At 44.8% G+C, this 17,247-nt stretch overlaps 1 protein-coding gene across 2 annotated transcripts in view; it reads right to left on the bottom strand.

Annotated features, from left to right (window-relative positions):
• CUL4A (cullin 4A) overlaps positions 1–17,247 on the bottom strand; it is a 132,806-nt gene that overhangs the window by 31,818 nt on the left and 83,741 nt on the right. For both annotated transcript variants that reach the window (XM_073563545.1, XM_073563546.1), the window contains exons 15-16: positions 12,599–12,684; positions 10,505–10,612 (exon numbers count right to left, since the gene is read on the bottom strand). In XM_073563545.1, coding sequence (XP_073419646.1) covers positions 10,505–10,612; positions 12,599–12,684 — 194 coding nt within the window. The remainder of the gene's footprint in view (positions 1–10,504; positions 10,613–12,598; positions 12,685–17,247) is intronic.

The raw sequence follows: 17,247 nt of genomic DNA, 5'->3' as shown, positions 1-17,247 counted from the left end.
AAAGGGAAAGACTGCGACAGGAACCCGGGCGTTGCCACCCTCGCCTGAGGATTCGCGTATAATACTCCTATAAACGTACGAAAGGCTCCCTCTATCCCCATATTGTCGAGTACCGTCTCCAACCATGTCCACCCCACGCTGTCGAACGCTTTTTCAGCATCAAGCGTGACCATGGCTGGACATTCCTCCTTTCGAAGATCCCTGTGTCTAATAGCATCCATTACCAACATGGCCCTCCGCACATTTGTCACCGCTGCCCTCCCTTTAACAAACCCCGATTGTGCTGGTGAAATTAAATTTGGTATTATCTCCGCCAACCTATTGGCCATCAATTTGGCCAAGATTTTAAGATCGATTTATTAATGAAATTGGCCTATAGTTTGCTGGATTGTCTAGATTCTTATCACCCTTGGGTATCAATTTTATGTACGCAGTGTTGAGATGTCCCGAAATTCCACATCCTCCCAGTATTTTATTGTACATTCTAGTCAAAACCGGGGATATCTGCTCTCCCATTTCTTTATAAAATTCCCCATTGAACCCGTCAGGTCCCGGTGCCTTGTGTATATTCAAATCCCTTATTACCGACTGTACTTCCTCTATTGTTATTTCCGCGTTCAATCTAGACAGCTCTTCCGAATTTATTTGCGAAAGTTTTATTTTTCCCAACAGATCACTTCCCCTGTCTCCCGTCTCTTCCCCCCTGCTATATAAATTCGCATAGTACTTCCCCAAAATCTCTGTAATCTCCTTTGGGTTTGAGGATTTGCTCCCGTCCGGTCTAGTCATATTAGTTATCAAGGTCATTGGTCGTCGTCCTTTCGCCAGATTGGCCAATAATTTCCCCGCTTTATTGCCAAATTTGTGTAGATCAACTTCCTGTTGTGATCGTATCAGGTCCTCTCTTTTCCCCACCCAAGAGTGAAATTCCTGTCTCGCTGCCTTCCACTCCTCTTTCGCACTTTGAGTCTTATTTGCTAAGTACCCCGCGTATTTCTCTCTGAGGGCCTCGCTTGCGTTTTGGTATTGTTTATGAGTATGCTTTCTAAGTTTAGCTACATGTCCCATCAATCTACCTCTCAGTACTGTTTTTGCAGTTTCCCAGAACAACATTACATCCGCCGCATGTTCACTATTAGTACTGCTATAATCATCCCACCATTCGATCAGAGTTTTGGCAAATTCCTTGTCTCTAAGCAAAAACGACGGAAACCTCCACAGATAATCTGTCCCCCTCTGTATTGTATCAGTGATGTCTAAAAGCACTGGGCTATGATCCGATATCACCATATCCTCAATAACCACATCCCTAACCCTATGCATCAAAAGTTGGTCAACCAAAATGTAGTCAATCCTGGACCACGCTTCATGAGGATGTGAATAGTGAGTGTACTCCCGGTCATTTGGATGATGCAATCTCCAGCTATCTTTCAAATTTGTGTCCTCCAAAAGCTTGGCCATTAAACCTTTTACCTCTCTAATCAGCCTACCATCATCCCTACTATATCTCTTGTCTTCCCCCCTTGATACCACCGCATTAAAATCCCCTCCAACCACCCTTTTGAGTTCCGTATCCTTTTCCAATTCCTGAGTGATGAAGTTAAAAAAAGACGTTTGTTCATTATTGGGGGCATATATGTTATGTATACCAAATTCTCCCTGTGGACTGGAAAGCTTGATGTAGATATACCTCCCTTCCTCGTCATTGGTCTGAGACACTATCGTGTGGTTAAAATTTTTGTTGATCAAAATCATCACCCCTGCCTTGCGTCCCATGGAGCCTGACCCAACTACTTTTCCCACCCATAGTTTTTGCATACGAAAGAAATCTCCCTGGGGTAGATGAGTCTCCTGTAATAATGCTATATCCACTTTCAATCTTTTGAGGTGCCTCAATATCATCATACGTTTATGTGGTGACTTCAATCCTTTTACATTCCACGTCACTATTTTAACCATTATCCCAATTCCTCAAATATGTCAAGTCGCCATGTGGTCTTTCATATGTGTGGTGTTTTGCTTCCTTCAAGCATTCAGTGCGCTTATGCCGTTGCATTCCCTGTACCCATCCACCCTTCCTGTATCCATTAACAATTAACAACCCCTCAACTATCCCCCCCTGTACAATCAAATGTCTCTGCACTCCCATTTTTTCTGTGATGCTCCTGGCTCCGCTATTCTCCCTCAGCCATTTAATGAGGAAATATACGTAGTCTATCCCTCATTAATTTATTACCCAACTAACCCAAACAAGGCCTTCTTGGTCAGTAGTCTAGCCAACATATAGCACCCCCTCCCTCCTTTCCCATGCATAATATTTGTCATTACTGAACCCAGAATCTTTCTTCTTCCCAGCCTTGTGGGTACCTCAACATCCAACAGAGGAGTTTATCAAATAAAAATATAAATGCGAAAGAAACCCGATCCCCCCCAGATATTAGTACTCCCCTACCCCTCAGAGTAAGCAAAACCCAAATATCAATAACATCTGGAGAGACGAGAGGAACCAGTAAGAAGAGGCCACTTCAACCCCCACTATCCGTCAATCTCTCCTCTCATAAATCCCTCAGTTCAGTCTTCAAACCTACTCCCCAGAGTCTCTCTCAAGGCACTCCCCTGCCCTGGTTTCCCGACTTGTGTGACGGCGATCTTCGTGCCTTAGGGTTCTCCATGTGAGGCTCCTTCCCTTCCTCTCTCCTTTCAGTCCATTCGTTCCAACCCTCCTCCCGAACCTCCCCTTCCCTCTCCCCGTGTCGACCACCCCTCCTCTCCGGAGATTCACTTGTCAGGTTTCTGTCCTCCATCTCCTCCATCCATCTCTCCGCCTCTCTCAAGTCCTTTGTCACAAAAAAAGATCCATTTCGTTTTGTCACTCTCAGAAGAGAAGGGTAGAGTAGTTGAAACTTTATACCCTTGCGGTACAGTGTGGTGCATATCTTGCTGAAGGACTTCCTTTTCCGGGTGACCTCTGCCGAATAATCCCCAAAGATCAATATTTTATGTCCTTGAAGAGACAGTGGGGTCCTTCGTCCTCTAAATGCTCGCAACAACTCTTCTTTGTCCTTGTATTCCAAATATTTTATTATGACTTGGCGCGGTCTGGCTGTTCCAGTCACCCCTGCATTACCCTCCTTCCCGTCCGCTCCCCATGCGCCCGTGTTTTCTCTTACAGGGCCCACTCTGTGCGCTCTTTCCACTCTGCATCTGTGTGTCAGGCCCAGCGCCTTGGGAAGCTCTGCTTCACAAATGTTATCCAGCTGCCGCATGGTTATTGATTCCGGTAACCCCACCAGTCTTAAGTTGCTTCTCCTGGACCGGTTTTCTAGATCTTCCAGTTTGTCTTTCATAGCCTGGGAACCCTCCTCCATCTCCTTCATTTTCCCCTTTAACGTTGTCACCTCATCCTCTGTATTAGATAATCTTTGTTCCAGCTCTGCCACTCTGGCTCCCTGCTGTGTGATCTGTTCTTTAATGGGGGATAGCGCCACCCCCACCATGGCCTCCAGGGACTCCTTTATCTTGTCTGCCAGGTGTGCTGCCACTGCTCCTGCCAGGCGATCATAGTCTATGAGCACGTCCGTTAACTGACTGCTCTGCTGGGCTGCCGGCTGCTCATGCTGCCTTCTCCCCTCCTCCTCCATCAGGCTCTGCTCACCTCCCTGCAGACCGCTGTATCCCGCGTCTGCCGCGCCCGCCGCCATTTTGAGATCTCGTGCTGCGTGGTCTTCCCCAGCAGCTCCTGGCTTTAAATGCTTGCCGCCGCTCCGGAGAAGGTACCGCTCCATATACCGGCGTCTCCTACTACTTATCCCTCACTTCCCGCTGTCTCCCGCAGCCTTGGGGTGATCTTTGTCGGTCTTTGTAGCTGAGGGGAGCGCGGAGCTCTGTCTCCTGCGTCCTCACATCACAGCGCCGGAACCGGAAGTTCGATTACGTCTTTTAAACGTGCGTTTTGGTTTCAGCTGAGGGAGGGAAGTACTTTTACCCCCGGTAGCATTGGATATCATTGTATCCAGCTTTCCACCGAAAGGACGGCCCCTGAAGTACGGGAGATTTGTTAGGGACTTTTTTAAGGCCACATCCGCCTTCCATTGTCTTAGCCAGAGAATATGCCGGATTGTGATGGCATTTGATGCTATTTCCGCTACCCCTCTTGCAGAATCCAACGCTGCATGGACCATGTAATCTGTCACTACTGCAATTTGCACCGCCTGGTCCGCCAGCTGAGGATTTGAAGCTTGGAGGCCCTGTTGTAATAGATCAGCCCAGGCCATAATGGCCTTGGCTGCCCAAACTGAAGCAAATGCAGGAGCTAAAGAGGCACCTGCCGCCTCGAAGATTGAACGAGCCATGCGTTCTACCTGTCTGCTGCGTCCTTGAGGGTTGAGCTGTCAGGCAGCGAGAGAAGCGTTTGTGCTGTCAGCCTAGAGACTGGAGGATCCACTTTAGGCGGATCTGTCCAATCCTTAGTGTCCTTCTGTGGGAAGGGGTACTTTGCTTTCAAGTATTTGCGATTGGCGTTTTCTCAGGCTGCGAAAAATGCTTAGAAAGTATTTTTTTTTTTTTTAAATTCCGGGTGATCAAGAAAGACCTCAGATGGTTTCTGAACACTTTCAAAGGAAATCTTGTGTTCTGGTACTTCAGGGGTTGGATCAGAAAAGTCTAGCACCCGAAGGATGGAAGAGATTATATCCTCAACTAGCGCAGCATTGTTAGGGGGACAAGGGAGCAGAGCGTTCCTTGTTTCGTTATCTGAGTTGGAGTCACATATGCCCTTTGAGTCTTGTGTGGTCTGGGATCGTTGTGGAGATCCACATTGTCTCTCTGTATCAGGGGACGGTCTCGGTGACCAGTAGCCACTGTCTCTCCCTGGAGGGGGACGAACTAGTGCTATGTGAGGACGCAGATGAACGCGACCTGTGGGTCCGCTTACGTCTCGAACTGTCGTAAGCGGCCTGTTCCTGATACCGGACGTCCCTTTGCTGGGTAACGTTCATAGTCGAGACATAACCCTGCAGAGCCTGCAGTAGTGAGGAGGTCAGGTTATCTATAGACTTTGTTATAGACTGCGACATCTGAGTCGCCCATTCTGGCGCAGTAGCGGCCGCAGAAGCGTTGCTGTTCTTTGGGTACAGTCCCAGCAGTGCGGGTACGTGCTGCCGCTGGGGAGAGTGGCCTTGCAGGCTGTGCAGACTGCGCAAAAGCAGTCTTGCCTGGTCCTTTTTTGAGCCCGACATAGTAACTATTCGCAGAGGCCCTACAGGTGTATCTGCGCAGAGGAAAGGAGGGGTAGGGGAGCGTTATAGGTTACAGGAACTCACAGCTGAGTACAAAGGACCCAGCTGTGATCTTACCCCACCGGTGCTCCCCCTAGGTCCAGCGCTGGTAAATCCTCTTGTGCCCCCCAGAGACTGCTGTGCTGCCTTCAGTTTCTTCAGGTGCAGCAAGATGGCCACCGGATTCTGAGGGGGAAGGGGGCGGAGAGCTGAAAAGGGCGCGCGGAGCTATGTAAAAGCGCGCCCTTCCTGTCTCGATCCGCCCCTTCTATGACACTGTAGTGTCATTTTTCGTCATCCGGGGGCGGGCGGGCCGGGGGGCGGGAATAAGGCGGCGACTTCGGCTAGGCCGAAGCCGCGGCCTAAATTTGATAGCTCATGCCCAGAAGGGCTCCAGGACGGCGCGGTTGTCCGGGGGAGGGTCGGATTCCAACCAGACCCCCCCCGGATTGAACGGTAGGCTAGCGGTGGGGACATGAGCGCCACCTGGGCCCTGTGGGGGGTCCCTTTGAGGCGCTATGCAGCTGGTGTTGCCGCAGAGACAGGGGTGCCAGGAGCCCTGTCTCTGACAAGTGCCATGCCTGCCTGCACCTCCCCCGGTCCAAACAGGAGCCCGCAGCTGGGCTGGGGTCCCTGGACATGTAAGTGGCCGAATGGTGCCTGGTACAGGCCCTACCTGCGGTGTCTCGACCTAATTCCCCCAGAGGGGGATTAGGGAGGGTGCTGCTGTCACCGTCAGGGGGCTTCCTCCTACCCTCGACCTCAACCCAGAGCCCAAGGAAACTGGGGAAGGAGGGGGGGTTCTCGACTTCGAACCAGTACCCGAGGGACTGGGGAAGGAGCGACATGGGGAAGAACCATCTCGACCTCAACCGGGTACCCCTTAATAGGGGACCGAGGAGGGAGCCATGCTGGGGGTCTCACCGGAGACCCGCTTTTCTTCATCTGTAATCCGTTGAAAAAAATTAAGGAAAAAAACGGAAGAGAGAAAAAAATCTTAGGTGTGCCTCCTTGCGACACTAAGCAAAAACTGGAGAAGGCTGACGCCGTCCAGGGGTGTATACTGCAGAGGAGGAGCCAAAGTTAATCTTTTTCAGATTATGCATAGTGTCGCCTCCTAGTGGACAGCAGCATAACACCCACGGTTCTGTGTCCCCCAATAAGGCGACAGAGTAAACGAATCGCACCACCAAAAAAAACGCTATAAGAAGCATTCAGAATGTCATATGTATAAGTAAAAGACAAACCCTCACACAGCTCCATTAATGGAAAAATCAAAACATCATGAATCTCAAAAATAAAAAATAATTTATACACACATTATATGCGTAAATATATATATATATATATATATATTAATATTCATTTTATTTCCCAAGAAAGATCCAAAATATGATAACTTATCCAAAATCTGATAGCTTATCCAAACCGGTCAGTGAGGGATCAGTGACCTGTCAGCAGTCTGCACTGTGAATATCTAATCAGAGCACCACATGGAGACCCCCACAGGCCACCCCGGAGGACAAGCATATCATTAACTCAAAACTGAACTAAAGATTACACAACAACCACAAGACGGCTTTCATCACCCAGGTATCATTGCAATCAGTATAACAGCGCCGACCTGACACTGTCTGTAGGTTACTGTGCACAATCCTGCTGACAGGGTCCCTTTAAATACTTTTACCAAGGTTGGTGCAGTATCCTCAGTTAATCTATATACATAAAATTGAATGTATGTGTGTATTACCAACCAATCACGAAGCATCTTTCATTTCACCAGAGCTGTTTAAAAGAAGCTGAGCTGTGATTAGTTGCAATGAGCAACAGTTTTCCTTGCAACCAATCACTAAAGCATCTTTCATTTCACCAGAGCTGTTTAAAAGAAGCTGAGCTGTGATTAGTTGCTATGAGCAACAATTTTCCTTGCAACCAATCACTAAGCATCTTTCATTTCACCAGAGCTGTTTAAAAGAAGCTGAGCTGTGATTAGTTGCTATGAGCAACAGTTTTCCTTGCAACCAATCACTAAGCATCTTTCATTTCACCAGAGCTGTTTAAAAGAAGTTGAGCTGTGATATGGAAGTTAGGACCGTTCCACTCAGCGCTCTGGTTCTGACCCCAGGCTGACGGGATGATGTGGGATATTAGGGGTAGTAGTCCGGTGGCTCTGACGAGATGATGTAGGACATTATTGGTAGTAGTCCGGTGGCTCTGACGGGACAATGTGGGATATTAGGGGTAGTAGTCCGGTGGCTCTGATGGGATGATGTGGGATATTAGGGGTAGTAGTCCGGCGGCTGTGACGAGATGATGTGGGATATTAGTGTTAGTTGTCCGGTGGCTCTGACTGATGGGATGATGTGGGATATTAGGGATAGTAGTCCGATGGCTTTGAAGGGATAATGTGGGAGTCCGGTGACAGCTGGGGGCTGGTATTCTCAGGTGGGTAAAGAGCCATGGATATTGGCCTGCCCATCCTAAAAATAGCAGCCCGCAGCTTCCCAGAAAAGGAACATCTATTAGATGCGCCAATTCTGGTGCTTTGTCTGGCTCTTCCCACTTACTTGTGGCATATTGGTGGGGTTGATGTCACCTTTGCATTGTCTGGTGATATCAAGCTCAAGGGTTAGTAAAGGAGAGGGAAGCGTCTTATACGCCCATTTCATTTACTCCTACATCTTCTGTAATAAAACATAAATAAGAAGCAGCTGCCGCCTGCTATCGCTCTTATCAGTGACAGCAGTCGTAGGCTGATGATGGGAGCAGTAGTTCCATCAGCCGACGCCAATGACCGGAGGTAAACTTTATACCTCCGATCACAGCTACAGACTTGCGCTGTCATTTGACTCTGTGTTCAGTGTCCATACCCGAATAGTAGCTGTTCAGTTCAGACGCTGAACTTTACTGCTCGGGTTCGCTAATCTCTAAAAGGAACCTCTGATTGTCCCTTCCACTCAATGTGCTGTGGTGTAGTTACCGATAATCTTGAACCTTCTCTCCCCTCAGTTTTGTCATTATGTCTCATAGATCTTCCAGTCCAGAGAAATGAGGAAGATGAAAAAAAATAGTTCTCCTTGCCGTCTAGTTCCATAGGCTGCTGCTGCTGGGACAAAGATCTTCTTTTAGGCGATGATCTTATTTCTGTTCATCCTCTGAAGGTTCTTTATTTTTGCTGACACTGCCGAGGCAAAGTATTTTTCACGAAATCCAGAGCTTGGTAAGGAGCTGTAAATGATTCTGTATCTCCTCCTGGAGAAAATATTTTGACAACAGCAGGAAATTGCAGAGCAAATCTGATTTTCCTTCCTACTAATTCTGTACATATTTCACTGAAAGCTCTCCTCCTTTTTTGAGACTTCCATGGAGTAGTCACTAAATATTATCTTATGTCCTTGTATCAGAAAAGGGGATGATTTTTTTTCCGTTGTTTGAAGAATATTTGATTTGTCCACAAAGTCTAAATTTCACTGACCAAGGCCTGGTGGAGGAAGACCCCTATGACTGTTGGAGTGGAGGGCCATCTCTGTGAGCTCTTTCTACTTTCAATGTGCCACAATTCCCAGGGAAATTGGTAGCTCTTCCATGCATATCCCCAATAGTTGATAAGCCTATTATTCTCAATTTGTTTCTCCTAGATCTGTTTCCCAAATTATCTCCTTTATCGGACAGCTGAGAGCTCATCTTAGTAGCCTTAGTTCAGATTGTAAATGTTCTAGTTCATCCTCTGTTGAGCAGATCTGTTTTCTGCTGCCTGTTGTGAAATTTCTGTTTGCATCTGCTGTAGCATGGCAGACACTGTCTGCTCCAGTGTCTGTTTTATATCAGTGGCCAGCATTTTTGCTACTTCAGCAGCTAAAGTTTTGTAGGGTACATTAAAGCCCAGTTAGGTGCTTGTTGTCTCCATCCTCCTCCCACACTTACATCAAAGGAGAAGCCTGTGTAGAGGACTTACAGTTTTTCCTTTTGTCTTTGCACTCAACATGTCTGGTGCCATTTTTCTGCACCCGTTTCGCTGTGTTGTCAGGGATTTTCTTGCAGATATCTCTCCATACAGCAGGAGAGGTGATTGGCATGTCTCACCAACAGCTTTTTCACATGTCTTGAGGAGGTTATATTCCAGGGAACCCCGAGGGGAGAAGTTAAGGCACGGAGCTGCTCTCACAAGCTGCCGTCCATGCGCACGCCGGAACCGGAAGTCAACAATTTTTCAGAAAAATAGACAATAAATTGTAGGAACGTTGACAAAACTACTCACACATCTTTCTTACACTGGTGAACCTCTGCACATCTGAATACTTTACCCGTGAATGTGTCCTGTAATTCATCCATGGACTAAAATCAATAACACTAATGGTATTAGTCAAGTGACTCCAGTCATTCATTTAGCCACAAGGTTAACATGAGGAGTGTTCACTCCTATATAGATGGGCTTCCAGCACCATGATTACCTGTAATTCACTTAACATCTATTTGTATTGATGCAGCCTTGCTTCTATCTTGATAAAAGGTGGCATGGTGTGTGTATGTGGGTCATGTGAATACCACCTTGTCTAGTCTGTCTCAGGCCTGTGGAAGAATATAGCCTATGGAACGGTCCTTTATTAAAACAGTTCAGTAATTGTGTGCAAAGATTTATAGGCTGTACTGTGTATAACTCATGCTAGAAAAGTGTATGGTTCTCTCTTTAAGATACAAATACATTAACAAAAAGAAAAAAGTAACACCTCTTTAAAAGGAAACAATCACCAGCTTTTTGCCAACTAATCTGAGAGCAGCATAATGTAAAGACACGGATTCCTGCAATGTGTCACTTACTGGGATGCTTGTTGTAGTTTTTATAAAACCATTATTTTATCAGCAGGTGATTAATACTAGAGCACTAGTACACCTGCTGCCAGACAGTCCTCCATATTCATAGGCTCGGTATAACACCAATTAGCAGCTTTCTGCCTATTCACAGTATAGACAAAGCTGTCAGTCAGTGGTGTGGGTGAGTTTATCCAGAGATCTGCATTCCGAGAACTGGTAGATCGATGCAAGTAAAAACTGCAGCAAAAAGCCCAGTTAGAGATAAATCTCTGAAATCAGGGTTTCTGCCCCTACATCATGCTGCTTTCAGATGGGGTAGCAAATACCTTTGATTCCCTTTAACCTTATACATGATAATACTGTATACCACAAGACAAAAAATGACGCATAATGGTGAAATCTTCGTGCTTGCCTACCTCTGTTGGTAAGTGGACATCCATCGGTGTATAGGTAGGCCAATATCCCATTGTCAGTATATTGACCGTCAAGTCTATATTGCCGGGGTCGCTATGGTTCTGCATAAACTGCATAAAAATACCAGACAGTTTATCATAGCGTAAAGATATTATTGCTAGATATTTTATTCTTGGTATGTAATATTTAACACTATGAAGACTTAATGGCTCTAAAAGGCTCCCCAACATCAAGCGAAGCTGCACGAAGTACAGAATCCACAGAGATTACTAAAAGCAAAGACTCAGCAGCTTGCCCAAGGTTTCCAGGGAGCAAAAGATTCCATTTTACACCACATATGTTAAAAATAAGCTGAATGTGAAAACAACAAAGATACCAATAAAAATTATACAGATACTGGATTTCAAACATCGTTAACAGACGGGCTTCAGAAAAAATAAAAATCGGAAAAAAAAAAACCTAAATGTGAATATTACAAGACAGATCCTGGCATAAAACATAACATGCTATAGTAAAACGCAGATGAGTGCAGGAGGTTCTAAAATGTTGGCGATTTGACAGTTACGTTTGAGATGCCCAGTGCTGACTCGCTGGCAATGGAGGTCACACGCCTCCTACATAAACCCGCCACGTCAAGTACTAGCCTATCAAGTAGATTTCTGCAAATCCAGCAAGGTCCTTTTTGTGTCACATTCTGGATTAAACAGGTGCCAGTTCAATGGAATCAATGAAAATTAATCTAGCCTTTATTTTTAGCCCATATTAAAATTGCTATAGAAAAAAAACATTGCAATGTACCAAGAAGAAAAGCAGAGATTGAATCCCTAGCAAATGACTCTGCCTGATGAAGGCACGCCGCCGAAACGCGCGTAGGGGAAGTGGCACCATCGCAATGGTGAGGTAAGATAAGTTTATTACATTCATTATATCAATGTAGGATACTATGGTCTTCACATCTATGCTCCAGTGTTCTATCCAATGTGGATCGCAGGCAGTTTAGCCGTAATTTTGAGGGTTATGGGAATATAGTCAATACACTATATGATTTGTTTCTGGATGCGATTTTTATTTAAGTTGGTACTTATTTGTGTATTTTCAATCTTTGACTACATTGTCTACTGGCATTACATCTTGCTCTTACTGCCATCTGGTGCTGCCACTTACTTTCGTTGGCTCATCACCTTGCACTATACTGGCACTTTTTTAACATTGTTTTTCCTTTAAATTATTTCTAATAAAATATTGTAATTTTATTGTTCATCTTACGCTTCTTCTTATATGCTCTCAATGTACCAAGTAACTAGATTACAACCACAGTCAACGTTTCCAAGATTATCAAGATAATATCTACACCACAAATGAAACTAATAAAAAGGGTCTTTTCACATTGGGTTTTCCCCCAATATTGAGATCTGCAATGTTTTTCTTGCAGGAATCACAACTGAATCCACTATAAATTAACTGGATCTATTGGATGTGTTTAGGTCTGCTTAAAAGCAAACTGACCCATCATAGCCGTTATGGCTTGGATACAGCAGATCTGTCACCAGATTTCACAAAATAAATTAGCTTAAATTATTAAATAGAGTTTACTGACCAAATGAGGTTGAAGGTTTCCTTGTCTACTATCAAATCGCTCATTTTTATATCAGGATATTACAGCTATTTGGTTATGGATTTTCAAAGCAAGTATAGGCGCCTCATCAGGTCTAAGATCTATCTAAAAGTGAACGCAGTTTGTATTTTGAAATCTGCTTACAGAAGGAAGCTGGTGATTACAGAGTCTCAAGCAAAGACATACATGACGTACAGTGAACCACACATGACCTGACAAGCAGAAACAAAGATGACATGTCTCATCCATGACCTAAGGCTGCTCTTCCCCGAGACTAAAGACAGATTCTGCAGACTTTACATTGGGCCTGCCTTCAGTCTCAACAAGAGCTGAGAGTGCTTCGGAACCCGGAAGTCTCCATGGTTAAAACTTTAGACATTTCTCTATGACATTTTCTAAAAGTGTAGTTACACTTTAAGTTCGTACGCGGTTCACTCATTTTTTTAAAACACAAAAAAAAAAAAAAAGACCATGATTTTACCTGCTTGAACTGAACCATTACATCTTTTGATAGCTCCATGTCTTTAAACATTCCCTCCAGTTTACTGGTGAAGGCAGCTCCACACTCTACAATTAGCAAAACAACAAGTCAGATTAATCAAGGGAAATGACACTTTCAAAATCAAATTGGATTTAAAATGTTTCATCCTATAAATAATATGGCTTTTAACATAACGAGGTGGTCCAATACCTACAATGCCCTTTATAAATATCTATATTTAAGCCCTCACTACTTTAGTCATTTCTTTATTATAAAACTCCCTACCATTCTCCCTATACAGTAATCACTTTATCTGTGTTTTTTATTTGGACACCACAGGAGGATGGCCTAGCAGTCACTTACCCCTTTTATTGCCCCCCCGCTGGGAGCAGACCATCATCAGGGGAGGCACCTCAATCACTTGCCACTGCTTTGTCACTGCTGTCTTTTGATGATTTCCTGTTTTTTTTTTTTTTGGGGGGGGGGGGGGGGGTGGAGAAGTGACACCATCGTCAATGGCTGCTGACACAATCTCTCTTCTATCACCACTATCGCTTTCCATCAAATGAGATGTCATCAGGGTGTGGTGATAGAAGCAAAATGAATTACAGCGGTCATTAAAGATGAGAGTGGCGGGCTTAGATGAAATGTGGCGGCAGCCACGTAAGCTGCCGGTTCACCCAACTGAAAGAGGGCAGCATCAGAGGAAGGCAGTGAAACAGTTGTGGGAAGCGACCACAGCTCCACCTCATGATGACGTTCTGTTTCGGGGGTAATAGAAGCTGCTGAGGTTTGTAGGATAAACATTATTATGTATTATTACTAGTTTACCCTGGCCAATCATATTGCAAGGTTTGGATTTTAGGGCTCAGACAATAAAAGGAAATTTAAAAACTATATATATATTTCTTATAAAAAACACCACCCAGTGTGGAAGACTGACAGTATGTTAGGATGATCCTGCTAAACAATATAGCAAACAATGATTTTAAAACACACAGACCAATACAATTTACAAAATTACCTAAAGGGTCCCTGGTCTAACCCTAAAGGGGGCTTTACACATAGCGATATCGCTAGCAATATCACTAAAGCGTCACCGATTTTGTGATGCAGCAGCAATATTGCTAGCGATATCGCTATGTGTGATACTTACCTCCGACCGGCTCCCCCGCTGATTATCGCTGATCGCGCAAGATCGGCCGGGTTCATTTCTCGTCGGCCACTTCCTGCTGGCGTCGACGAGTGATGCGTGGACGCTGGCGGGAGGACGTCTTCATCGCCGCATCTGAAAGGTAAGTAACGACTGCTGCTGCATCGCTTTGAGATCTGCCTGTTTGGCAGCTCACTAGTGACCATTTAGCGATGCACCAGCGATCCTGACCGGGTCGTATCGTGGTCGGGATCGCTGGTGCATCGCTAAATGTAAAGGGGCCTTAACTGACCACTGCCTAGCTGTGGAGGTTGGCACCCTGAAGAGAGCGATTGTTTGGCGCCCCCACTCGACGGCGGCTAACCCTGTCTTTCCTCAATAGCCCCTGTGCTAGGAAGGTGGGAATACATATAGATTTTAAGATAAAAAATTAATTGATACAGTAATGCAAAATTAGGGTTAATTTCCTATATCAAGGAAAAATAGTATAATCCAATAGGTATACTGTAAATAATGCAAAATATTTTTAAAATAGCATAATTAATTTTCTGTCCCTCTGACAACTCCTATGGGCACATGTGGGGTGGGAATTCCTTCTATAAGTAAATGAAAAATCTTATTGCAACTGATATAGGGCCCCGACACAGAGGAAGTGTGAACCCATTATTACAAATGAATACAAAAATTGATATAGGGCATGCACAACCTCAGGAAGGAAATTTAAGCAAAGGGACTTATGTCAGAGGAGTCTCACCTCAATGCGTTTCCCCGTCCATACGGTTCATCAGGAGGCCCGTGGATACTGGCTAAGCCAGAGATATAAGGTGCTCTGATGAGGAAAGCATACTTTGGACGGGGAAACGTGTTGAGGCGAAACTCTTCTGATATATATGGTTTTACCCTACTCATAGGACTTTCTTGCTACACAATAAAGGGGAATTTACACTGAAAGATAAATGTGAATGCGCTTTATTAAAAATGATTGTTTCACGATGGTTTCATAGCCTGATGAATGAGCAAAACGCTGGTTCATCAGATGAAATGATTTTATGTGCAGTGTAAAATATCATTGTTCTTGGTAGTACATCTTCCCATGTAAACAGGACTCGATCTCCTGAGAACCGTGGTGGTATACTCGCACTGACCATCTAGAACAGTGTGCATTGTTTGCTTTGGCCTGCATTCAACCAAGTGCCAATCGGTAAGATTATCGGGCTGCTGGCCGGTCCATGTACAAGGACCTTTAGATTCACAGTGAAGTGTCACTCTGGAGCTACTTTTTATAATCTATTAGAGAAATCGGAAATACTCTCCACCACTCCCTATAACTCATAGCTTGCTGCTTGGAACTGAATAATCCATTCTGAAAGTTTGACTGTATAGATCCATGTCCGCAGCCAGTAGCTTTGGTATTTATATACAGTGCTGTGCAAATGAATTGGGACAAAGCATTTTTTTTAAGTAAAATCGTAAGTCAGTGATTCCAACCAGTTTTAACTGCTTTGTACAGGCACTCACACCTTTTCAGAGCAGTTAAAACTGGTTTGAATCCCTTCTGGTAACCAACTTACAATTTTACTTAAAAAAAATGCTTTGTCCCAATTCATTTGCACAGCACTGTATTTCATAATGCTTTGCCAGAAAATTTGACAGAGGGCATTGGAGCACAGCCGGATGACTCCTACTAGGCCATCGTTACAGTTAGGATGAGAAATATTTGTACAGGGACACAAGTTTTGATATTTTAGCCGTTTACCGAAACACATCCAACTGAAAAAATCCAGCAATCTAAAAAACAAATGTAATTATTCAAATTTCACATTTACTGAAAATCAATTAAAACATATTGAAGAGGAATTGGAAAAGAGGACATACAAAATTGGAGAAAGGGTGACGGCATTTCCAACCTGCATGGTTCTTGCTCATATCCACTAGTGTTTATTGATGATGTGACTGAAGACAGAAGCAGCCGGATGAATTCTGAAGTGTACAGGGATATACTTGCAGCTTAGATTCAACCAAATGCAGTAAGGTTCATTGGACGGCGCTTCACAGTACAGATAGACAATGACCCAAAATATACTGCAAAAGCAACTCAGGAAGTTATAAAGGCAAAGAAGTGGTATTCTGCAATGGCCGAGTCAATTACTAGATCTCAACCCTATGAAGCATCCACGTTACATGCATAAGACAAAACTTATGGCAGAAAGACCCACAAACATGTAACAACTGAAGTCATCTGTAGTAAAGGCCTGGCAAGGCATCACAACGGAGGAAACCCAGCAATTGGGGACGTATATGGCTTCCAGACTTCAGACAGTCATTTCACAGGATATTTGTTTTCAAGCCCTTTAATTAAACCTAAAAGTCTACACTTCAGTTACAGCTTAATTTTATTTCAAATAATACATAGTGGAATGCAGAGCCCAAATCACAAAGATTTGGTCACTGTCCAATTATTTCTGAACTTAACTGGATATCAACTATTCCAAATTTTACGCAGGATCTTTTAGAGCTGCAGGTTTTCATTTGGTAAAATTCAAAGGAAACCTGTCACACTACAGACCGATCTTTGGACATGACAGTATAGAAAAGGAGAAGTTGAGCAGAATGGTATATAGGTTTGAAGGGAAGACTCAATTTAACTCATACATGACTACAGTGGGCGGTCCTACTCAGTGACTGACAGCTATCGACACGCACAGTCATACATCCAAGACTGTCAATCACTGAGCAGGACCGCCCCCTGGGCTTATTCATACAAACGCCAGGGATTTCAATGACGAGACAGCAAGAATTTCCCAGAAACATGGATTTTTGTGAGTACTCACCGTAAAATCCTTTTCTCCGAGACGCTCATTGGGGGACACAGAGACTGTGGGGTGTGTGCTTCTGCCGTCTGGAGGCCGACACTAAGTGTACAAAAAAAGAGTTAGCTCCTCCTCCGCCGCATACACCCTCGCCCCTAGGCCGGGCGTAACTCAGTTTAGTGCATAAGCAGTAGGAGAACGCGCCTTAAACTCAGGCAAGAAACTATATGTCTGAAAAAGGGGGCCACCCTAAACCTTGTACAAGGATTTGTATAACTCAAAATAAGTAAATGCCAACTGGCTGATAGGGTGGGTGCTGTGTCCCCCAATGAGCGTCTCGGAGAAAAGGATTTTACGGTGAGTACTCACAAAAATCCATGTTTCTCCTTCGTCTCATTGGGGGACACAGAGACTGTGGGACGTTCTAAAGCAGTCCTCTGGGCGGGATCTTAGCTCACCCAATCCATGCTAATTTGCGCCCCTGATTAGAGGTGCGCAACTGCTGCCTGGAGAATCTTTCTTCCCAGGCTTGCATCCGAGGATGCCTGGGTATGTACGTTATAATGTTTGACAAACGTATGCAAACTGGACCAGGTAGCTGCTTTGCACACCTGCTCCGCTGAAGCCTGGTGTCGCAGTGCCCATGAGGCACCCACTGCCCGTGCCGAGTGAGCCTTGATCCCTGC

The sequence above is a fragment of the Dendrobates tinctorius genome, unplaced genomic scaffold (assembly GCF_039654945.1).
Source record: "Dendrobates tinctorius isolate UK_male_01 unplaced genomic scaffold, ASM3965494v1 ptg000394l, whole genome shotgun sequence".
NCBI lineage: Eukaryota > Metazoa > Chordata > Amphibia > Anura > Dendrobatidae > Dendrobates > Dendrobates tinctorius.
Note: the sequence above shows the minus strand (reverse complement) of the source record. Positions and strands in the feature narration are given on the sequence as shown.